Raw genomic sequence first — 25,282 nt, 5'->3', positions numbered from 1 at the left:
TTGTGATCTCTGTCTGTCAAATAAATAAATAAAATAATAGAATAAAATCAGTTATTCTTCTTGTTAAACTTAACTAAATCACCAAAAAAATGTACCTCAGAAGTGGTTGTAGCCACATTCCCTTTTGTTTTAAAAGACATCTGTAAAGACATTAGCAAAATTAACCAATCCAACTCTGGTCATCCCAAGCAGATGAAAATAATTTATGGCCTCTTGTGAACATGTGTGGGTGTTACATTTTACTTACCCAATAAAATAGGAATCTGATTTGGACCATTGGTTATCCACATGGAGACAAATGACTAGTTTTCAGAAAGAAGAGGGAAAAAGAATGCCAGACCCCCTATCATTTGTAGTATAGTAGACTTCAAAGTGCTTCATGATAGCACTTGAACCATAACAAACAAATTGGTATACTGAAAAGGGAATTTGGAGATTTGTGGAATCTTGAGCAGATTTCTTCAATTCTTACATATGAAATAGAAGTAGTAAGTATCTCCTACCTTATTGAGGACAGGGGAAAGATTAAATGCGGATTAAATAAGATAATGTATATAAAAATATATAATAGGAAGTAAGATCCTTGTTTTTTTCACTCATTCATCACATACTTTCTGAATGCCTGTTCTCTGCATGCTAGGCACTATGCCAGGCACTCAGAGAAAAGAGGTCGACATGTCACGTGTGATCCCTGCCTTCGTGGAACACAGGGTTGAATACTTATTTGCAGTTGTCCGTGGTTCTGTTAGTCCGAACTAGGCATAAGCCCAGATGAGGGAGAAAAGTACCCAGCCCATCTATTCTCTACTTTCTCCCTTCCTAGCTGGCAGAGATGGAAGAGGAACTACGTTATGCACCCCTCTCTTTCCGTAACCCTATGATGTCTAAACTCCGAACCTACCGGAAGGACCTTGCCAAACTCCATCGGGAAGTGAGAAGCACCCCTTTGACAGCCACACCTGGGGGCCGAGGAGACATGAAATATGGCTCATACGCTGTAGAGAATGAGCACTTGGTAAGCTTCAATTGTTTTTTTCCCCTTAAGGGCCTGTGGCACAAAGATTAGTCATGTTGTATAGTCTTGTTCTTCCCACCTGTTTCCTGCATCCAACTCCCCTTTGTCTCTTGGGTAACCATCTCTACTCTATTTAATGCAGATCTTTCCAATCCATGCTTATTTAGATTTCTTAGTATATTTTAATGTACTAGTACTTGGTACTTAGTGGAAGAATACAAGTGTTTCCTATTCTTAGTATCCGGATTTTGTATTCTGCCCCATTGATCCAGTTTTTCACTTACACTCCAAAAATTCAGTTAGGTTTTTAATTTATCCGGAGTATTGTTACAGATTAACCCTAGCTGTCCTTTACATTATATCAAGATGGCCCAAGTCCAGAGACCTAGTAGAGAAGGCAGGAAGCTTCTCAGGCGGGTGCTAAGAGCTCACTTAGTTGTAATGGAAAGTAAGCCATAGTGCCTTTCTAGACTCCACTGTTCTGATTTATAAAATTAGATGGACAGAATTGAAAATCTATATTTTGAAACTATCTAGAGAAGCTTGATAAAGGAATACAAGTTTACAAAGATTATATGTGATGTGTTGCATTTGGAATTAACACTCCACTGCACAAAGTATAAATGGCCTGGCAAGTGGTTTGGCAAATAGTGTGGGAGAGAGGTGGATGGGGCCCCACTACTACAGACTGCACATATGTAGAAAGGCTAATAGCGCAGCGTTAAACAATTGTTTCATGATGCATCCTGATTGTGATTATGAAGACATTCAGATGATACTGGTCTGATATTACTTATGTCAAAACTAGAGGGAATGATAGAAACTCTTCAGAATTCAGTTGTGAAGAGAGACTGGGAAATGGCAGTCAGATGAAGCTTGTTAAAGTAAGATGAGAGGTATAATGTGACTTTGGGTGTTTGTTACCAAAAATCAACAGTAACCCCCAAAAAGGAGAGATAAAAACCAAACAATAATTTGCTTTAGAATTACTAGTTTCAGAAATTATAAAGACAATTTAGATATACATACGACTCTCATGGCATTATTGTTCCAAACCTGAGGTTGATTTATATGATCTTACTACTCTTCAGTCTAATTAGATAAAAATCCCCATCTTTTACTTGAAAAAAAAAAATCCTTATTCCTGCTTCTTTTAAGCTAAAGTTAACTGGGGTTTATTTCAGTGTCATGCAGTGGTTCTGTCGTCCACTGATGTGTATGCCAAATATGAAAAGACTAGTTACTTATCTGAAAACTCAGTATTTTGGTTTCTTGATGGTGGTATCTAGTGCAAGGAGTCACCTGTTTAGTAATAGGCCCTGTGAACCAACCCCTTTGTGAATGTGTAAGTGCTTTGAATAGTGAAGAACTTACCCATTTGTCAGTGGTCAATTCTGACTGACAAGGGCTACTTCTGTCATCTTGCCTGCTGTGCTTGGGATTATAGGTGAAGTAAAACTTTGGCAGGGATTTAGAAAATTAGGGCACTTGGGAAATGAGGGCGGCTTATGGACCCAGATCCTCCTTCCCTGAGAGCAGTCACCATTGTGGCAACTTCAGAGTTTTGTTTTGTTTGGTCTGAGGTGAAATTCTTTTTGGGTTTCCAAGACTGTAATTGCTTAAGTGTCTTCCAAAATGCAGTAGTGTTTCAGACTTCTAAGTGAATTCTGTATGTGCTGCATATGAATAGCTTATTCATGGTCACTCAATCCTCAGTACTGGTCAGGTGGAAATCTTCAGTGAATTAATCTAGTTCTAGGCTGTGGAGTTAAGTTGGTTGGTTTGTTGCTCTGTCAACAGTTACAGGCTGTATGCATATTCGGATAGCTCCTGCACCCCAAACTTGGGCCGCTGCCTCTCAGTTGTTGTTAGTCCACAAGTCAGTTCGAATTCATCACCGATTCAGGGAAAGTGCTTTTCTTCCCTCACATTTAAGTATAACAAGCAGTGGCATGGGAGGTATGTGATCTTGTATTGGATTCTAATAATCTTATAGTTAGCATTTTAAAGTCTTAAAAGTAATGAAAATCACTGCATGCACTATATCCCCTCTTACATCAGAAGGGTCACAAGGAATGTGCTGGTAAATGAATTTAACATTTCTCTTCCTTTCCGGTTCCTGTCAGAACCGGTTACAGTCTCAAAGGGCATTGCTTCTACAAGGCACAGACAGCCTGAACCGGGCCACACAGAGCATTGAGCGTTCTCATCGGATTGCCACAGAGACTGACCAGATTGGCTCAGAAATCATAGAAGAGCTGGGGGAACAACGTGAACAGTTGGAACGTACTAAGAATAGGGTAAGTCTGAGCAGATAGGGGAAAGTAGGTGGGCCCTTTATATCCTGATGCCTTGCCACTGTTAGAAGCTATAGTAGTTCAGAATTCAGGGTCAGGACCTCTTAGATGCTTACACTTTTCTCAGCTGAGAGATTTATCTTAAAAATAATTTTACCCCTTGGATTTAGAGGTCACTGGAGGCCAAAAAAAGACTGAAGAAACCCAGTTTCTGCATTTATGGAAGATTGTCAACTCTTAAGATTGTAGCCACTCTGTCCTTCAATTCCTAGATTACCAACCTGAGATTTTTCTCATATTAATCTATCTATAATGGGATATTATCCTGTTCTTGTGAAAGCACCATCCACTTAAACAATCCTAGTTTTTTTGTCCTTTAGATTCAAGGCTATTTTCCACATGTCATAAAATAGTACTGCTGACAGTTTAGAGGTTCAGTCCTGGACTATAACTCTATTGTTACCCAAGGTAAGCTAGATCGCTGTGGGAAGAAAACGGGAAATAACTATATCAAGGCCTCTGAAAAACATCTCCTTCCTCCCTTTCCATACACCTGCATAGGAATTTAAAAAAATAGTACAACTTGCCAATAGAATGTTATATTCTTAACATTATGAAGCCAATACAAATTAAAGAACAGATACTATTGGCAAGACTTGGATGACTTCCTCCATGTGGGAATTGGAGAAGATCTCCTCATATATCCTAAGAGTTGCAGTTCTCCATTCTTAATCAGAATGATGCCTTTGCCTCCTCAGTAAAAATTCACAACCACTGAATTCAAGGTATACTGTAGAGAAGGCATCTTGTTTACCGACTAGGTGGTTTTAACACATCAGATGGATTGGTTGAATTTAAAAAGGCAAGGAACAAGCTGAGCGATCAGCTTACTTATGGCCACTGGGGAATGGAACAGATGGCAGATGGCATCTGTTGAAATATCCCCCAGCAATCTAGATATTAACAGGCAACCAAAAGGAAGTAATTTTTTAAAGCTTTTAGAAGAATGATCCCTTTCACAATTCAATGTATCTGTAAAAGGGGTAAAGAAAAAAGAACCAGATCCCAAAAGTGGAAATCCACCAGCCTGCAAAAACAAAACCTCAAGAAGCTCCCCTGGAGTTTGGCTGATGAAATTCAAATCTGAAGTTTCCTCACAGTTACCGACGGAGGTACACTTGAAGCCTTTTTCTGTTTTGAGTAGCTAAGGTGAAGAATCAGTTTGGTCCCAGGAGTTCCCCAAGGTAACCTTTGAGTTACCTTGAGGTATAATAATTGAGATATAATAATTCCTAAGATATATAGAGATATAATAATACCTAAGCCTACTTACTGAGTACTCGAGTACCTTGTCCTTTCCAATTTTTCTACATATATATTCAGAGGCCATCATTCAAATTGGTTTGATGGAATTTTTCACACACACCCTTTAATGCCCACGGTCAGTTTAGGAACCTTCAAGTTCTACAGTATATACTTTAGCAGGGGGAAATAATTGCTATTTTCTCTTCCCAGCTGGTAAACACAAGTGAAAACTTGAGCAAAAGTCGAAAGATTCTTCGTTCAATGTCCAGAAAGTAAGTTTGTTTTCTTTTTTTTAATATTTTATTTGACAGAGAGGGAACATGACAGTGAGAGAGGGAACACAAGCAGGGGGAGTTGGAGAGGGGGGAAGCAGGTTCCCTGCTGATCAGAGAGCCCGATGTGGGGCTCAAACCCAGGACCCTGGGATCATGACCTGAGCTGAATGAAGATGCTTAATGACGGAGCCACCCAGGCGCCCCGAGAAAGTAATTTTAAAAATAGAGTTAAGAGGGGCGCCTGGGTGGCTCAGTCAGTTAGGTTAAGCATCTGCCTTCGGCTCAGGTCATGATCCCAGGGTCCTGGGATGGAGCCCCAGGGATGGGATGGAGCTGAGCAGGGGGTCTGCTTCACCCTTTCCCTCTGCTCCTTTAAAAAATAAAAAAGTATATGCTGCTCTGACTTGAGTAGTGAGAAATTTGTCCACTTTTAATCCCAGCTTATATTTTTCAGAGCACATGGGACTCATGGAGTTTTATAGTCCTTGAAGTATATTTGTATAAACTTGGTTAGAAAAAAACTTTTTACTGCTACTGCTTACTACTTGCTTTTGGCTCTGCTTGTCCTTCATGGTAGTCAGCCTCTTCCTTATCAGGGAGTTCTGTCCTGTTAGCAAAAAGTCAACTTTTAAAAAACAAAAACAAAAAAACCCTAAAATGGGTAGTTAGTATACACAAAACTATATCTAAGCCATGGAATTAGTAAGAGTGAGATTTTCCTAAACAATGGTAAATGCCTTGTCAAACAAAAGGAAACCTTCAATTTAGAGTTAACATGAGAACCAGAGATGACATTCTTTGTTAACAAAAGAGTAAATTTTTGAAGCTTTTATACTACCTTTATAAAGATGTTCATTTGGGTTGATGGAGGAAGAATAGTTAGCAGTATTGTATTTCTGCTTTTTTGAAATATGATTCAACCTGATTTCCAAAATATTTTTCAGGGCACTCCATTGGTTGAGCGTGCAACTCTTGATCTTGGGATTGTGAGTTTGGGCCCCATGATGGGTGTGGAGCCCACTTAAAAAAAAAAAAAAAAAACTTTTCTGGAAGGAGCTATTTATAAAAATATATATTAAATATGAAAAAGTGAGATTTTTAATTTAAGTAATCTCTAGATCCTGTGTGGGGTTTGAACTCATGACCCCAAGATCAAGAGTTGCATCCTCTTCCAACTGAGCCAGCCAGGTACCCCTAGAAAACCCGTTTTTAAATTGAGGAATTAACTACTATTTGAACATATTTTAAAATGAAGAATCCATTTTTATGTGTTGGTATCTGTTATCATCTGTTATCCCAATCATCAGTATTTCTGTGAGGTAGTGTTACCCTTTTTTTTTTTTTTTAAGATTTTATTTATTTGATAGAGAGCACAAGTAGGCAGAGAGAGAGGAGGAAGCAGGCTCCCCACTGAGCAGAGAGCCCGATGCAGGGCTCAATCCCAGGACCCTGGGATCATGACCCGAGCTGAAGGTAGAGGCTTTAACCCACTGAGCCACCCAGGCGCCCCGAGGTAGTGTTACCCTTAAGTTAAACTGAAAAAAGCTTTCAAGTTGGCACTTACCAGCTAAAGAACTGCTAAGTGGCTATGTGATTAAAAAAAAAAAAAAAAAAAATTCAGTGTGCCTCACAGTATATCCAGCAGCCCTGGCTACAGCGTCAAACCTCTAAATATTATGAAGAGAAAGAAATAAGGTCATCCACATTTCTGACTGTTCCTACTTTGCTTCTCTTTGTAGAGTGACAACCAACAAGCTGCTACTTTCCATTGTCATCATACTGGAGCTGGCCATCCTAGGGGGCCTGGTGTACTACAAATTCTTTCACAAGCACTGAACTTCCTAGAGGGAAGGGTTTGTGGACCAGAACTTTGACCCTGTGATTAAATGGTGTTAAAGATGGGGAATAAGCATAGTGCTGCTCTGAGGTAATGGCTCGAGGATGCCCTGTGTAGCCAGACCGTGGGAGGTGGGAGGGAAAACAAAAAAACCGCATAACTGTGAAGGAACAGCAACAAGACCAGTATGATATACCAACGTAATAAATGCTGTTTATGACGTCTTTAAATTTACATAGTATTCCAACATATTAATACTCTGTGAACTGCAAAAAGAAAAAACAAACTTACAGTAGTAGTATTGGTCACCAAAATGGAGGGGGAAAGGAAACTTTACAGTTGTAAGAATGCACAGATGTTCTCATTAAGGCAGTATTGACCCAGGTGACCATTTAGTATGTCTCCTCAAATGCCTCATAATTCTGGAATGTCTTTCCTGACAAACATGTCAGGACACAAAATTTCCTAAATTCTCACACGTTCTTCCCTTTCTGATTCATCTGGTGAACTGGGAGTAGGAAGTTGGTCATAGACAATGTGCCCTCCCTCTCTTGTCTGACCAAAACTTGAAGCAATCACATCCACTGCCAGGCTAGCTGTAGCCTTGGCCTCTTCCTCTGAAGCCGCCAACTGAGGATTGACTTCAACAAGATCCAGTGCTGACAGCAACCCTGAAAGAACAAAATTATGACAGAACCTCAGAAGCTACCCTAGCTGCTACTTTCAGGGTAGTAGAGGGTCATCCCACTAGACAGAACAAGCCAAAGTAAAAAGTCATTTTCTACTATTAAAATTACACACTGTCAGGAAGCCTTATACCTACCTCGTCTTGGGCAGGAAGTTCAAACACTGTATACTAGAGTAAGATTACAATTTATCATCCCTGTTCAACCAACTTAATAGGCATAGCTGTCACGCTGTCTGGATAAGGAAAGAGCTTGTGGGGAAGAGGTAGACAAGGATTTTCCCACCTACATGGGAAAATGTGTGCCATGTCCAGTATTACTAGGAACCTTCCAGATGTCCGTCTATAGCTGTATGAAGAGATCATCTTCCCTCTTTTGAGCCATCCCATTTTTGAACTCCTTGCTCTCTTAAGGCACCCCACATGCCCTAGGTGAACTGGGAGTAGTCATTAGTGCATCTCGTGGTCTTTTTTTTTTTTTTTTAAAGATTTTATTTATTTATTTGACAGAGATCACAAATAGGCAGAGAAGCAGGCAGAGAGACAGGAGGAAGCAGGCTCCCTGCTGAGCAGAGCACCCGACGCGGGGCTCAATCCCAGGACCCTGGGATCATGACCTGAGCCGAAGGCAGAGGCTTTAACCCACTGAGCCACCCAGGCGCCCCTGCATCTCTTAGTCTTATCCCTGCAGGTCTGAGCTGTCCCATCATAGTGACCCAATATCTTGCACTTAGTCAAGGGAAGACTTGGCCATACTTTAATTTGAACTTACTGCCTTCTGTGAGGGGTTAAGAACTTACACTAAAGGGTTTGAGAAGGGAAGAACCTATCTAGACCTGCCTTCTACTTCATACCCCTAACACACAAGCCTACTTCTCTGAGGTATTTAACTTTTTAGTTGGTTATTCTGGATAAAGTTAATCTACCTCTTCAAGTCATCTGAACTAGTTTGGAGAATACATGTATGCAAATATTTATGGTAGCTGTCATGCCTAGAAACACGGGCGTATAGATCTGTTTAGCATGCAGTCTTATTAGGAGTGCATAGTCCAAGCATGTCACTGCAGCATTTCCACTGTGCGAACATCTGGGTGTTTGATGATCTGTGTGTCTCATTTCAGCTAAACCTGAATTGAAATAATCAAGAATGTTTGAGCTATTAAAAAGCTATTACCCATGTTCTCCAGACTATTGTCACCCTCTAATTTAAGCAAAATGCTTTATGTAGCTAGTTAACAATGTTATGATAGTCTTTTGGAATAGAAATAATGTAGCAGGGGAGGGAGCGATGAGGTATAACCACTACCCCACCTAACTCCTAGAGATTACTAACCCCTGCTCTAAGTAGGGTCATTGGGAACCAAAATGGAGGATTGAACACACAGGTTCAGTGGCCACTAACGGAAGGACAACTGATAACATCTAAGATTGTGGGTCTGAAAATACGACTATCTTACCACTATCAGACCTGATAAACCAAAGCATTCTTTTCTTCCTTTAGTGTCTGAGGTTCCAGTAGGCTCCAGAGAGAACATTTCTCAATTTCCCTATGTATCCCAACCACTCAAGGGTTTCCCATAGCACTAGACCTTTCACGGTGGGCTCTCCGCTGTTTAGACCCCAATTTCGTGAAATGGTATTGAAGTATCATGTGGTAGTTGTTTAATTTTTGCAAGGAGAGGTCATTTAAAGTAACCTTCATGGAACTAGAAACTTTCTGACGGAAATGGAAACTGCAAACTAGGATGAATGGGGTTACAGTAACCTGTGTAGCCAACTCAGTAATCTTTGCCACCATTCATCTTTAGTATCCCCATATTAAAACTCCTATCAAACATTAAAGCTCCTATCAAAGCTCTAGTATAAGGCGTATCCTTTATGAAGGGACCCAAGATACTGTCCAGCTTTGAAATATCTTTAAGAGAAGGTTTAACTCCCCATTCTCAACTCCCAAGGGAACTAACTCATTTTAATGTTAGGGTAAGCCTCTTGGCCTTGCCTTTTAAACTGAGTCTGCCTTTAGACAGTTCAGATGCGAAGAACTACATCGGTTTGGCAAGTTATTCTTGTATTTAATAAGTATTTAAGTAGACAATTTTTTATTCAGTACTTCTTATATTTTGATATGAGTCAGGTCCATAAATGCCTTCAAATGACTATCCTTTATTAGCCTGACCATGGGGTTTTTAAAGAAGTTTAAACAAAACAGTATCTGTAATGATTTGAAATAGTAGAAGAAGCCCTCCAGAATGCAAAAGGCATCAGCGTATTTACTCACACAGTTAGCAGGTTGATCCCTTCTTACCTGTATTGTGTATTTCCTCAGTAATGTACATGCCTTCTCGGTAGGTCAGTCCTCCAGCAACAGGGGTTCCTGTGGCTGGAGCCAGGGTAGGGTCAAAGGCATCAATATCAAAACTCAGATGGATTGGCCTTTGTCTTCTTGAGGGGAAGATAAGAACAGTCATTTGGGTGTGCTTGGACATTGATCCTTTCTACAGTTGCAACTCCTTGATTTTGCTGCTGTTAGTCCTGGTACTTTGCTAATACACATTTCTAGGTTTTCTACTCTTGGAAATTACTATGTATTACCATATTTGCTTCCTACACACCACCTCATAATTTTGCCATTTGTTCTTTGTGCCTCGGACTGACTCTAGTTTGTATTTCTGACTTACCCTAGGCATTAGAGCCTTTCGCATTAACAGTTCTTCACTTCCCCATGAGACTGGGCTCTGACAGAATCTGACTCACGTTAGACTGACGTAGGTTACAGTTGCTCTTACTCTCTTCATGTAACAACAGCTGAATGGAATTGATTTGGTGTCTGCAATCTTATCTTCCAGTTTTATCTTCAGTTTAGCACAGGTATCCTAAAGTAGAAACTAGCAACTGACACTTACATTGTAGATAACTAAATTTCTTACAGCTTAGGAAATGACATACTACTAGGTAGCAATTACATTAATCACTTGAACATAAAGTCTCAGCACTGAGAACATGCTCTTAAAACTAACCTTTGACAATTCACAGACCCATACCCCTGGGGCTAATAATACATTATACATTCATTAAAAATTTTTTTAAAAACTAGCCTTTGATTGGCATTTATCTGTCATCTTTCTATATTACCAAGATTTGCTCAATATAAAACTTTCAGATGAATCAACAGTGAGCTTAGGAAGAAGGGGGCAGTTGTGAATGCTTCCCATCTCAAAAGATGGGCATTAAAAATGGAGCTAAAAAATTCATGAGACACAGAGGAGGAGACCAGTGACTTCAAGGAAACCCCATCTCAACCCCAGAGGAAGAATAGGACCTATGTTTCATAATCTCCAAATTATTTGAGTGTTTTCTGTGTGTACATATTTTGCTTTTATTTTAAAAGAAACGCTGCTGTCCTTAAGAGATAGGCTAAAATGTGCTGCTCACTGGGAGTTTGCCCTCTTTCCTTCGGGACTTTTCCCTTTGTGAGTAGACATCCATTATAAGTTACTTACTTGCCAATTAGCAGATCAAATGTCTGTTCCATGACCTTCTGAATACCAAGTCGATCTATGTCTCTCATGGAAAAATACTGGATATCATAATTCTTTAAAATAAAACTGTGTGAGAGATAAAGGAGTCCTGAGTTTAGTGTATGTGCTTCCAAAGCAAGCACAGGAGTCCTTAGTTTAAAGAACATTTTTAATCAAGTATATTGGGGTGGGGGGGGTCTGTCCTGTTAGTGACCGCTAAGAGATTAAGGCAAGGAACACCCTGTCAAAAACATAAATGGCTGGGATAGACCCAAAGCTTAACCCCAGTGTATCAACTTACTGTTCAGGAGGGTCCACATCTCTTAGACCAATATACACAATACTTGGGGAAGAGATACAAGGTTTGATCCAGGAAAATCCTGGGAGTTGTGGTACCTGTCAAAAGAGGAATGGACAGGATTCATCAAGGATTCTTGGACTCACCAAGATAATCACTGTATGTTTCCCAATATATGCCATCTGCTTTCTCCTCCTACCTACAGGACATGCTTAAAGCAACACCAGACTCACCTGATCTGGGAAAGAGAACTTACAAAAGTGGAAATGACTCAGAAGGCAGCTGAAGAACAGATTTCTCAGAATAAAAAAAAAAATTCTCCTAAGGTGGCCACGGTTTCTCATTAACTTAACCTAAATAGCAGGAACACTGCTGATTAGCCCTTTTCCACCCCTTTGTACATTACTGAATTGTTTACAGATTGGTTCTTGAAACACAATCTGGTTGCCATTTTAATTTGTCTACAGCCAAAACACAAATTCTGCCTAATGAATAACTTTTTGTACTATCCTGGTTTAACTTGGTCCCTCACTGAGGGGAAGAATATACAGATTCTAGTCTATGCTTAACATGGACTCCCATGTCTTCTGACCAACCTAGGAAAATATTACCTAGAGGTAATCATGGTTTTTGCTTTCCTCTAGACCAATGGGTCTGAGAGTGAGGCAGGCCTGGGAACCTCTAACCAAGAAGTCCTCCTACAGAGGGTGTATCAATCACTAGAGTTACTACCCACTGCCACTTTCCTTTCTTGAAAATTATGACTGACACACATGCACACACCCTCCCCCCAGAGCAGGGGACCTTGTCCTAGTAGTCTTTATATCCCTAGCATTGACTAGACTGCTTAGCCCATAATAATGTTTGATGAACAAATGAAGGTATACCAAACATTTCTACCACCACCCTCAGCCCATCCTTCATAGAAATCTTAACCAAACTAGTTTTCAAAACCCCAGCATAACCCCTGCAAAGCCATTTAGCCTTTTCATTTCAGCCCACTGACCTTGTCCTGTAGTTCTCTGAGAAGAAATGAAACTGGCTGTCCATGGAGATTTCCAGATGAAGTGGTGAGGGGTGTATTGATGTCAGCGTGGGCATCAACCCAGATCACACAAAGATCTGGGCAGTGCCGGGCGTGGCCACTAATGGTACCGATTGCCAGGCTGCAAGGAACAAACACAGTAATTGAGGCCCTCTGTTTGGCAAACATCACTAATAACAAATATCCTCAGTCAGTGCAGCTCACACTTTGTCCTCAGGGCAAAGTCAGGGCCCCAGACTAAGGCTGGATTTAGATGACCAAAAGTCTCCAGGCCTGTAGTTCCCAAAGATTAACCGTGAATGAGGGAGAAAGAGAAGGTTCTAAAGATTCAAAGCTTGTTGACTGGTTACCCTTCTAGTTTGAAAGAGGTCAGTATTCCCCCCCCCCCCCAATCCCTAAAATTTCATTCATTAGCCCTGGCCCAGAAAAGGACCTCAGTATTGTTCAGTGAATGAAATCCAGTTAAATGAAAGAAAAAATACATATATATACATCCACAGATGTGTATATGTATATAATTAGAAGAAAAAATTTTCTGAGTATATGATTAGTTAGCATGTATACCCCCCATTTTACCTGTGAATTCTCTTCTGTTATTCTTTTATTAGCAAAACAACTAATATGATAAGCCATGAACAAAATGCCTGTAAAATCAAAGATTTTTTCCCCTTCTTTCCTCTAAATTATTCTGTCTCAAAAACTTTTTTTTTAATGACTCCTCGATCACAGAGGATTTTTTTTACTATTTGTGCCTTACCTTAAGAAAGAAAATTATGTTACACAGTCCTGAACTCAGATAAATTTCTGTATTGCTATAAGGCAGTATCCTATGAATTATATATATAATATATAAATGTCTATTATATATTTATATATTATATTCAATTCATATTCAAAATATATAACATATAATAAATGTATAATATTTTTAAAAAAGAAATCCAGTTAAATGATGTGTTCTACATGTAAGAAGTCACAGATACTTAATACTTCTTAAGGAAGACCAGGGAGATCTAATTATTTTCAGAGAATCAATCATTCACTTTTTAAGGATAAAAATTTGCATTACAGTTTTTTAGCAAGTAACAATTTTGACATTTCCTTTTAGGAAGTATCACATAAAGACCTTAAAGTAATGGGAACCCAATTAAAGACCTCATTTAGATGACTGAATAATTGTTTATTTGCATGTTATCTTCTATATATTAGCATGGCATTCAAATATCCATGTTTATTTTTTTGCCTCTCCTTGTCCTTGGACTCTGTGTACATTGGCCAACTGTCCTGTCCCAGTTATAGGAATATAGCTGATGAAATCCTGTTTGGAAAGCTGCCCAGCTTCCCAGTAACTGAAGAATTTGACATAGATGGGAGATGCAACTTAAGCATCTAAGGAACTAACTACAGCTCTCCTGAGTATGGCATGAGACAGCATTTTAAGCTCCATGCTCCATGACGGGCCCTCCATGAGGGATAGCACAGTCTAGTGTGAAAAGTAGTGGATTAAGTCAGAATCAGGTTTTTCCCAGAAAGGGAAATTTCTGGGAAATTTAGGTGATTTAGGACAAATCATCTAGTTTTACCAGACAGTTTCCTTTTTCTAGAAGAAGGCGATAATTTGTCTTATGTAAGTCAGTCTGATGTCTAAGGGAATACTTTATACTGTGTAAAAGGAGTAGGGTGACCTAATGAAGCCACCTTCCTTTAAAATGTTCAGTAGCTCTTCAGTCTATATACTCATCCCTTCTAGAATCTTCAGATGACCTAGGTTTGAGCACTGAACAGGGAATAAGGAATAGTGACAGGGCTGCAATAGATAGCTATAGACAAAAGAAAAGCTAAAGACTATGATAATCAGGCAGTCATTAGAAGGTCAATACAAATGAGAGCGAACCCTGACCTAAGAGGAATATCCACCCTCTAGTTGATTTAATTTGATCGCTGTAGAGAAAGTGGACTACTCTTACTCTACCTAAAATTTTATTCTTATTGAGGAAATCTACCTGCACTTAAAATTGTAACAAAGATTTCAACCTCTGTTAAGGGAAAAAAAAAAAAAAAAAAAAACCCTCTGTGCACCACAGGGGAAGTTATTGGATTGGCTCTCAAAAGAAGTTAATTAATTGCCTTCAGAGGTCACACTGAATTTGAACCCCACCCTGCTGCTTCCTGGTTCTAGAAGTTGAGTTATCTGACCTCTGTCCCTCAGCGTTTGTAGCAGTAAATCAGGTAAAACTGCATCTGCCTCATGGCATTATGAGGGGTAAATGAGAATATATATGAAGTGCCCAGTCAGCAATCCTAGTATTTGAATGCTGTTTTTCTTTCTACCAAAAACCTTTATTATTTAGTTCAAATAGGACTCCTCTGGCCCAGAATGATCTCTCCCTTCTCTAAAATTCTGTAGAATTCAGTATATTTTTTCATCCCATGTGTATTTATTTTATCTAGTCCTACTAGGTCACAGTTTCCACAATTCCTAGCATTGCTTGAGAACACACCAAGCAGTGTTCAACAAAGTACATGCTGATTCGCTAAGAGAAGGACCTATTAGTAACCTACGGGTCCACATGGTGAAGGTAGAGAACATAAGTCACCTGGCAAGTGGGAAATCTATAACAGGTTAGCAGAAATGCTTTAAATACACACACACACATACAAATACCTCACAAATTCAGACTACTGATGGATCCTTCTAATTCTCCCAAATAGCCAAATGAAGGTCATAAGACCTTTCTTCCTAGGAAAACTTTACAAGAGATAAGCACAAAATAAAATAGGAACATACCGTGTCTAAAAACTTGGCTTAGTCTGCCTCTGAGCTTGTCATCATACTATCCGGTGTGTCTTAACAATGAAAAACCACAGGTGCCTCAAGCAGCTCAGGATCTTAGCTATTAAAATGCTATTAAGCACATCATGTCATAAAAGTTCTGAAGGGTACTGTGCTCTTAAGTGGGGAAACAAGACAAGCTAACTGATTAGCCCAAAGCACCATACAATCCAGCTCCCCCACCACCCCTGCATCCCAGCTTACCTGTGGTCTCCTCCCACAGTGACACAGCTATAGCCACTTGACACGGCTCTACTAACCACCTCAGCCAGTTCCTGGTTGGCAAGGCCCACTGAGCGAGGATTCACTATCAGGTTGTTGTAGAGATCATCTTTAGGGACTGGAGTAAAACTCAAATCTCCAAAATCTTTTAGGCGGCAGCCTGGAAACACATGGGGGTATGACAAGATTAATTGTATGTTATTCCAACTCTTTTTTTTTTTTTAAAGATTTTATTTATTTATCAGAGAGAGAGAGAGGGAGAGAGGGCAAGCACAGGCAGACAGAATGGCAGGCAGAGGCAGAGGGAGAAGCAGGCTCCCTGCCGATGTGGAGCCTGATGTGGGACTCGATCCCACGACGCTGGGATCATGACCTGAGCCGAAGACAGCTGCTTAACCAACTGAGCCACCCAGGCATCCCTGTTACTCCAACTCTTACTGGCCTGGGCCACAAAACAGAACTTGTAACAAAGTACATGTCATACTCATTTTGCCACAGTAAAATTCAAAATGTCATGTGACTGGCAGGATGGTCTCATTCTCTCAGCAATCCTGTGGGGGTAGATCCCATTAGGAATGCCATTTTACAAAGAAGCTTGGATTTGGAACGTGAAGCCCAGAAACATCCACTGGTTTAACCCAACAGTCACAAGATTGGTAACAATTAGACCTTAGATATCCCAGAGTTATAGAGTACAAATAACATACCAAAAGGAACCATAGGTTTTACAGTAAATTAAGTACTATTAATTTAGATAAAAAATAGAAATTTTCTAAATTTTAGAAATCTAAAATTTAGATAAAAAATAGAAAAAAAATATAAACTTTTTTTTTTTTTTTTAAGATTGATTTATTTGAGAGAGAGCATGAGAGAGGAGAGGGTCAGAGGAAGAAGCAGACTCCCCGCTAAACAAGGAGCCCAATGTGGGACTCAATCCCAGTACTCTGGGATAACGACCCAAGCTGAAGGCAGGCATCCAATCAACTGAGCCACCCGGGTACCCATAAACTTTTTTTTTTTTTTAATGAAAGGCGAGTCTGAGGATCTAAAGCATCCTAAAAGAGAAATGCCAAATATTTGTTACGTACAAAGATCCTAGGCAGTGTTTTAATTGCTTGATGTAAATGTTTTTTTAATTGATTCTTTATTTATTTATTTATTTTTAAGATTTTATTTATTTATTTGACAGAGAGAGAGCACAAGTAGGCAGAGAGGCAGGCAGAGAGAGAGGAGGAAGCAGGCTCCCTGCTGAGCAGAGAGCCCGATGCAGGACTCGATCCCAGAACCCTGAGATCACGACCCGAGCCGAAGGCAGGGGCCCAACCCACTGAGCCACCAAGGCGCCCCTTGATTGATTTTTTAAATGATTTATTTATTTACTTACTTATGTTAGAAAAGGGAGGAGATCTCACAACCCTGAGATCATGACCTCAGCCAAAAACCAAGAGTTGGATGCCCAATTAACTAAGTCACCCAGGTGCCCCGTTTGACATAAATTATTTAAACTCACAACAGTCCGATTGGCAACTAAAACATGCCATTCTAGAGATAAGGAAATAAAGTCCCCAAATCACATAGCTGCTAAGTGGCAGAAGCAGGACCCAAATTATCTGCCAAAGCACCTGTGCAGAGCCAGTTAGGAGGCAGTGCCCAAAGAGAAGCCAGAGATGGTGAATACACACATGTGGGATAGCAACGTCCTACCCAGGACCGTGGGCAGCATGGTGGGCCTCGACAACAGCAAGACCTTCACCTTCACCCAGGTGGCCTTCAAGCCCAAGATGATCAGCCACTACCTGGGCAAGTCCTCCCCCATGTACAAGCCCATGACTATGGCTGGCCCACCATCTGGGTCACCCACTCCTCCACCTCAGACCCCCTCAAGTAGCCCATTAGGTCAATAAAAGTATAGACTTCTCTTTAAAAAAACTGTTTTAAAAGAACTAGTGATACATTCTGACAATGTGCTAAGATACTTCTCTCAGATTTCACATATTCTGAAGAACTATGCCACCTTCAATGCACATTCATTTTTTACCTAAGTACCATTCTTGCCATGTAACCATATATCAATAAATTCGTTGGTGCCATTTTTAGGGTTAGGCCTAAGTAATCCAACTCTCATGAACAGATCTGAACTGTCAGGGAATATAACATTACCATAGATCGTATCCTTAAGGCCCTGCTTCTCAAGCTGGAGTCCAGGTAATTTTGGGGGACAGGGGTGGGGAGACGAGTGGTCACAGGATAGTAATACAGGCAGAGATTTTTTAAAAAACATTTTTATTTATTTATTTGACAGAGAGAGAGAGAGATCACAAGTAGGCAGAGAGAGAGGGGAAGCAGACTTTACACCAAGCAGAGAGCCCAATGTGGGACTTGATCCCTGGGCCCTGAGATGACCTGAGCTGAAGGCAGAGGCTTAACTCACTGAGCCACCCAGGCACCCCACAGGCAGAGATTTAATACTAGATTAAGATCATAGGTGCCTGGGTGGCTTAGTAGGTAAGTGCCTTTGGCTCATGTCATGATCTCAGGGTCCTGGGATCAAGCCCTCGATCAGGCTCCCTGCTCAGTGGGAAGCCTCCTTCTCCCTCTCCTACCGTTTCCCCAACTTGTGCTCGCACATGTTCTCTCTCTGAAATCAATAAAATCTTTCAGAAAAAATTTGGATTAAGAGGAGCATGGACCCATCTTGAATTTAAACTACAGTTTTGAGCTTTATACCTTTTTTTTCCCCCCTAAAGTACTTAATTTGAGAGAGAGAATCCGCACACACAGGGTCAGAGAGGCGGAGAGTCCCAAGCACGCTCTGCACTGCACGTGGAGGACACAGGGCACCATCCCACAACTAGGAGATCCCGACCTGAGCTGAAGCCAGGAGTCAGACAATTGAACTAATAACTGTGCCACCCATGTACCCCTTGAGCTTTACCTCTTGAATCCATACTCAGTTCAAAGCTAAATAACCAAGACAATGTAAAAATTGGAGAAGCAATGATTTGTAACAAAAGGCCATCTAATGAATCACCACTAAGAGGAATACCAGAAGCAAAATGGAAAAACTTATTCTATTCCCCAAATTAAAAAGCAGCTACAGCTGCAGAACTCTATGTATCTTTTGGTCATTGCATTTTTTTTTTAAGGGTTTAGGATTTCTGATAATTTTTTTTTCTTAAGATTTTTATTTATTTATTTGACAGAGAGATCACAAGTAGGCAGAGTGGCAGGCTGGGGCGGGAGGAAGCAGGCTCCCCACCGAGCAGAAAGCCCAACCCCAAGACCCTGAGATCATGACTTGAGCTGAAGACAGAGGCTTAGCCCACTGAGCCACCCAGGCGCCCCTGCATTTTTTTTTCGTAAAGTTTTATTTATTGGGGTGCCTGAGGGGCTCAGTTGCTAAGTATCTGCCTTTGGCTCAGGTCATGATTCCAGGGTCCTGGGATGGAGCCCCGCATCAGGTTCCCTGCTCAGCAGGAAACCTGCTTTTCTCTCTCCCACTCCCTCTGTGTATATTCCCTCTCTGCCTCTCACTTATATTCCCTCTATCGCCGTCTCTCTCTCTGTGTCAAATAAATAAGTAAAAATCTTTAAAAATTAAAAAAAAAAAGATTTTATTTGTCAGATAGAGTGCACACAAGCAAGGGGAATGGCAGTTAGAGGGAGAAGCAGCCTTCTTGGGCTCCTGCTGAGCAAGGAGCCCAAGGCAGGACTTCATCCCGAAACCCTGTGGTCATGACCCGAGCCAAAGGGACCTGCTTAACCAACTGAGCCATCCTGGCACCCCAGTAACTGCATTTTAATATATAATCCTGAAAATGCCCAGAGATCTGGAAACTGAAAAAGAAAATATTGAAGGTAGGAGAATACGGTAACAGACCAAAGTCACTGGGATCCAAGAGAAAAAAGTATGACCAAATAAAACATCTATAAAAATCCTTTGAAACGATAAAAAACCATAAGGAATATGCACTTTATAAGATCTCAGTACAGGGGCATCTGTGTGGCTCAGTGGGTTAAGCCTCTGCCTTCCACTCAGGTCATGATCTCAGGGTCCTGGGATTGAGTCCCGCATCGGGTTCTCTGCTCAGCAGGGAGCCTGCTTCCCCCTACCCCTCTGCCTGCCTCTCTGCTTACTTGTGATCTTGATCTCTCTCTCTCTCTCTCTTTCTGTCAAATAAATAAATAAAATCTTAAAGAAAAAGAAGATCTCAGTACAGAGGCACCTGGGTGGTTCAGTCAGTGAAGGCTCTGTCTTCAGCTCAGGTCATGATCCCAGGGTCCTGAGATCAAGCCCCCACATCAGGCTCCCTGCTCTGCAGAGAACCTGCTCTTCCTCTCCAGCTCCCGCTGCTTGTGCTGTCAAATAATCTTTATCAGGTCTTGCTATTGGCAGTAATCTTGGGCTGGACAGATTCTGAATGTCAGTTTCTCCTTCCCTATCCATGTTTATCTGTGTACCCCCTTGAGCCACATCAAGCATTTAGGTTCTTAGTAGGTATAAGACATCAGGGCATGCCTGGTGTTTTATAATATTAAGCATATAAATAGAAAAGCTATATTATCCAATTAATGTTAATATTAACTAATTATTGATGACTAACTCATTTAATCTTCACATGATCAATAAGAAATACCTAGGAATCAACCCAGTGGATAAGTGACAGAACTTGGAGGAACACACAACAAGTCCAGGCATGGAATCTAGGATGTAGACTCCAGTAACAGAGAGAGAATATAGTACTCAGCTCACTATTAAAGAAGAAAGCTGCAAAAAGCCTATAAAAGACCCTAAAAAGAATTCGACAGTCTAAGATAATGCTCTCCAAGGAAGAGAGACCAAATTTCATAAAAGGATTTGGGTCATTAATTGTGTAACTCTGTGAAGTGGATCAGCAGATTACTTCACAGCCTAGATAATGGGTTCTTCTAAGATTATCCAACTCCATTTGCTCTCATTCCTTACTCTCCAAACAACCTCCCTCTGATTATTCACTTAGACTCCCTGTTGCCCTCATACCAGCAAGAGGGCCTCCTAATAGTGGATGTCGGAAGGGCTGTTGCTCACTGTTAACTATGAATGGGCATTTCGGTATACACATCACAGTTAGCGTGAGTCTCTGGGTTGGAAAGCCTGATAAGCTCTGCACGTAAAGATTTCTGTTCCTAACTTATTCAAAGAAGTAAATGCTCTCCTCTGTTCATTGCAGCATTTTTACCATTACACACACACACACACACACACACACACACACACACACATATATATATATATATATATATGTATATATATATATATATATAAAATACTCAGCCGGGGCACCTGGGTGGCTCAGTGGGTTAAAGCCTCTGCCTTTGGCTCGGGTTATGATTTCAGGGTCCTGGGATGGAGTCCCGCATCAGGCTCTCTGCTCAGCAGGGAGCCTGTTTCGTCCCTCTCTCTCTGCCTGCCTCTCTGCCTGCTTCTCTGCCTGCTTGTGATCTCTGTCTGTCAAATAAATAAAATCTTTAAAATACTCAGCCATAAAAAGAATGAAATCTTCCCATTTGCAACGACATGGATAGACCTGAAGGGCATTATGCTAAATGAAATAAGTCAGATGGAAAGCCTAAAAAACAAAACCAGAAACAGACTCAAATACTGTTGCCAGAGGGGGAAGGGTAGAGGGATGGGCAAAGTAGGTGAAGGGGATTAAGAGGTACAAACTTTCAGTTATAAAGTAAGTCCTGTATACTCAGTAATACTGAGTATTGTTTGGGGACAGGTGCTGACCCCCTTATGGTGAGCCCTGTGGATCTCCAGACTTGTCCCGTCACTATGTTGTGTACTTGAAATTACTATTGTATGTCAACTATACTTCAATAATAAAATTTAAACAAAAACTCTTTTCTTCCTGGGTCTACAAAACTGAGGACCAGACCCCCTGAAAGGATTAATATCTTAAGAGACCCTGCCTGAGTTGTCCACCCTATAGGACTCCCAATTCTGCTCTTTATTTAAACAAACAAACAAACAAAAAGTGCCAGGTAAGGACTAAGGACAATGAGTGTTAAATGACTTAAAGGAAATTCAGAGAGGATTGGGGGGTGGGGTGGGGGTCAAAGAATGACTCGCCCATCAAGTAAAGTTTATACTAGCATTGTTTTGCTATTTTTCTTGTTTTCTTTCCTTACTGGAAGAAAATTTTTATAAAATCAATAAGGAAGTATCTAATCGTGAAAGCCCCACCCCACATCCCAGGCTTGACTACTCTAGCTTTACAGACCTTTGTATATAAACACAATTCATACTATTTTTAAATAAGGTTGGAGTATGCTTAGCTGCTGTAACTAATCTTCTCCTACAACAATGGCTCAGACCCAGTAAACTGGTTTCTTGTTCATTTAACATCCCAGGGTGGGGGGGGGGGGGGGTTGGGCATTCTAGGTCAGCAGGAGGCTTTCCTCCATGCACTAATTCAGAGATCAAGCTCCTTCTGGCTTGTGGCTCTGCCATCATGAGAGCTTTGCCATCTGTGTGGCTAAGGTTGGGTCTCCCTGGGGCCAAGGCAGCAGGAGAGAAAGAAAGAAGGCTCGTCTGCTTTTAAAGGCTCTGGCCTAAAAGTGGCTCATCATACCTGCTCACATGGTACCAGTCAACAAAGGCAGGTCTGACTTCTGTCCAGAAGAAAATGGGTTTTGGCAGACAGCTAGCCATCTCTGCCACAATCTCAACTTTTAATTTCTACTGCCATAACCTTAAAGTGATTAAGAACTCACAGTACAAAAGCCTATGTTGCTGATTCTAACTCTTGGCAATCTTAACTATTCTAGTTCATTACAGAGCTGAGCTGGTGAACATACTAGGCCATCCTGATAGAGCCTCTTAGGACCTTTCTCCTCCAATGCCTGCTTTACCAAAACCATCGTAACACCAAAGAACCAGCAGAGAAGAACCCAGGATTGGTTTCTAAAGAATTAACAAGGTTCTGAAAGAAGTCACTCAACTCTTTCCATGTTGGAAAGAGTTGAGTGTCTTAACAGAAATGAGAAGTTTGCCTATGGGAGTAATGCAAATGAGGCTGAAGAGAACAGGCATTGTAACCCATAGGTCAGCATTTTTGAGGAGCGGGGAGACTGACGGGAGGTTCATGTTTTGTAAGAACAGGATGAACAGTAATAATGAAGCTATTACTTTAATAGAGTGCTGTGGCGATTTCTTTCAGTTAGGAAGGCCCAAGAAATGGTCTCACTGATTTTTTTTTCTTTAAAGATTTATTTATTTATTTGACAGAGACATCACAAGTAGACAGAGAGGCAGGCAGAGAGAGAGAGAGGGAGAGGGAGAAGCAGGCTCCCTGCTGAGCAGAGAGCCCGATGTGGGACTCGATCCCAGGACCCTGAGATCATGACCTGAGCCAAAGGCAGCGGCTTAACCCACTGAGCCACCCAGGCACCCCTGGTCTCATTGATTTCTAAAGAATCTTAGAGTCCAAGTGAGAAGAGCAAATATTACAATATGGGAAGTGTCTGTCTGTCGTGCTTGAAGGAGCTGTCCCCTTGTTGGACTTTGTGGCTCAGGTCAATTCATCGGCAAGTCTAGATCAGATGAGATGACGTTGCCCTGCTGCTCCTTCTTCCCAGAAGGCATTGTAGGACAATGGTAGGACAACTTAAGACTTCAGAGAAGCTCTCCTGACAAACTGATCTGAACCAACATGAGAGAGCTCTCGTGTCTACTTGCAGTGGGGAAAGGACAGCTCTGCAGACACTGGAACAGCCTTGCTGCTTTTCTCTGCAGTGAGGGTAATAAAAATCCACCGAATACTACTGATCTTTTAAGCCGAAATGTCACCTTTGGCCTTGATAAACCCCTCCAGTCTCCATCAGAGAGGAGTGAGGACACACGTACATCAGCAGAATGATGTAACCCACTTGTGGGGAAGAAATCAAAACAGCCCTCCCTGACCTTAGCAGTATCTGGGGACAGCACTTCTGTTCCAGGGCCCCAATCTCTGGGGAATCCCTAAAGGAAGCCAGTGATAGGGAAAGGAACAAAATGGTCTCCATCCACCACACCGTTCTAGATGTTTCACAGAGAGCAGCCAATCCTCACAGCCTCAGCTGCTCTCAGCGTCCACCCAGTGGAGAGGAGGAAATTCAGCCAAGTGAATAACTCCAACTGTGTAGGACAAGCCTGAATCACCCTCTCACTAGAGACTCGCATGAAGACAGTGTTCTGAGTCAGCAGCCCCTAAAGGGGCCTCATTCTGTCTCCTGCTCTGACTTCCACTCACAGGGAGCTCTAACTGCTTCCAAGGCTCCCAGCAGGGTAAGAGAAATGGCCTCAGGAGGAGGCTGACACACAGAAGAGTCTGCCACACCACAGGGAGCCCACTAGCTGAATAACAGATTTCAAGAAAAGCTAGGAACCGAGTAGTGTGCGGTTTTTTTTAAACTGTCCCAGAAGGGTAGTACCTGGGTGGCTCAGTGAGTTAAAGCCTCTGCCTTTGGCTCAGGTCATGATCCCAGGGTGCTGGGATGGAGCTCTCTGCTCAGCGGGGAGCCTGCTCCCCCCTCCCCCACCTCTGCCTGCCTCTCTGCCTACTTGTGATCTCTGTCAAATAAATAAATAAAATCTTTAAAGAAAAATGAAATAAACTGTCACTGAATAGGATGGCATGTTTATTATGAATTGTCAGGAAGAACAAATCAGTGAAACTTGGAGAAAGAAAAAGATGCAGATCTCACTTGGAGCTGGGAGGGTACAAATATTAATGGCTTTTTAAAAGTTACAGACTCAAATATCATACAGGATAGACTTAGCCCCAAAGGGAATTCCTGGTATTATAAGGGAATGTAACTGCTAATCCTTAGAACCTCAAAACTGTACCTAGAAAACTAGCTTATTGAACCCAAAGTTGCGAGGTTACCAGAGGTTTAAAAGTTAGGGGAAAAGGCCAGAGTTACTTCAGGCCATTTGCAATAAGAATTTCTCGCTTATCTCTAAAATGTGATTTGGGTAATAACCTTTGAAGAGGCTGTTACTTAAGGGAAAGTCATTTGATTACCACTAAGAAAATGCAGATGTCTGCATTTTAGTAAGTGCATCTGACTGCAGGGGCTGTACAACCCCCAGAATCAGGAGTCCCAGAGGCCTCTCAAAATCCGCTCTTTGCTTCTTAGTCTCTGGCTCCAAAAGAAGCTAAGTGTATTGGGGAAAGAAATCCCATCACGAAGATAACACCTATTTTTTCTGGTTCATTTCTGGGTCTCTGAGAGGACTGCTTTAACCAGGGCTCTCAACATCTCCTTCTTCCTCACCCAGTTGTCTGAGGCAGTGAGGAGCCGGCTGAGGAAGACCAGGGCAGGGAGAGTGGCTTAAGGAGGAAGGGTGACCCCGGGCTTCTAGGCTTCATGTCAGACACGTCCATCTGGCATGCACCAGAGTTCGCCTCAAAAATCAAATGATACAAACATGGTGCCCATAGATGCCTTTGCAGGAATGGGATACTTGAGTAAAAAAATTTTAAATACAGGACTTGAAAATTCAGTTCACGACATGTAACGGAGATGACTTACAACACCATTTATAGTTTTCTTGCTACTTGGTTCTCTGGCGACATTGGTCCTTCTTCATAAGGAGAAGAGAGTGTCACTGTCTGAAGAAAAGCTGAGTAATGTTTGCCCTCTGTGATGAGGAAGCACAGGCTGACTGAAGACAAAGCAAAAGCTGGCGCCTTGTACCCCCGGCCTCCATCCGCTCCCCCTCAGTCCTATGTGTAGCATCCCTCAGGCAGCCCTGACTGCCATGAACAATAAGCAAATAGTTAACTTGCAGAGCTCACAATCCTGCTAGACAGGAGTCTCCCTTGGCTTACAAATGTCCTAAATCTCACTAACAAAGATGATTTATAGCAGGACTGTGACATCCCACCAAAAAGTCTCCCAACTATCTTAATGTTAATGGCTG

General features: G+C 41.4%; 2 protein-coding genes across 3 annotated transcripts in view; one reads left to right on the top strand and one right to left on the bottom strand.

Annotated features, from left to right (window-relative positions):
• VTI1B (vesicle transport through interaction with t-SNAREs 1B) overlaps nt 1-6,963 on the top strand; it is a 30,047-nt gene extending 23,084 nt beyond the window's left edge. The window contains exons 3-6 of the mRNA XM_059182408.1: nt 824-1,015; nt 3,142-3,315; nt 4,828-4,889; nt 6,632-6,963. Of these exons, the coding sequence (XP_059038391.1) occupies nt 824-1,015; nt 3,142-3,315; nt 4,828-4,889; nt 6,632-6,728 (525 nt within the window). The 3' untranslated portion in view covers nt 6,729-6,963. The remainder of the gene's footprint in view (nt 1-823; nt 1,016-3,141; nt 3,316-4,827; nt 4,890-6,631) is intronic.
• The window catches only part of ARG2 (arginase 2), a 31,232-nt gene continuing 12,872 nt past the window's right edge, over nt 6,923-25,282 (bottom strand). The window contains exons 3-8 of one of the 2 annotated variants that reach the window (XM_059182405.1): nt 15,313-15,490; nt 12,237-12,396; nt 11,234-11,328; nt 10,915-11,019; nt 9,720-9,853; nt 6,923-7,400 (exon numbers count right to left, since the gene is read on the bottom strand). In XM_059182405.1, the coding sequence (XP_059038388.1) occupies nt 7,195-7,400; nt 9,720-9,853; nt 10,915-11,019; nt 11,234-11,328; nt 12,237-12,396; nt 15,313-15,490 (878 nt within the window). In that variant the 3' untranslated portion in view covers nt 6,923-7,194. Of the gene's footprint in view, nt 7,401-9,719; nt 9,857-10,914; nt 11,020-11,233; nt 11,329-12,236; nt 12,397-15,312; nt 15,491-25,282 lie in introns of both variants that reach the window. The other variant, XM_059182404.1, reaches the window with a different exon arrangement.

The sequence above is a fragment of the Mustela lutreola genome, chromosome 7 (assembly GCF_030435805.1).
Source record: "Mustela lutreola isolate mMusLut2 chromosome 7, mMusLut2.pri, whole genome shotgun sequence".
Classification (NCBI taxonomy): Eukaryota; Metazoa; Chordata; class Mammalia; order Carnivora; family Mustelidae; genus Mustela; species Mustela lutreola.
This window is presented reverse-complemented; position numbering and strand designations above follow the sequence as displayed.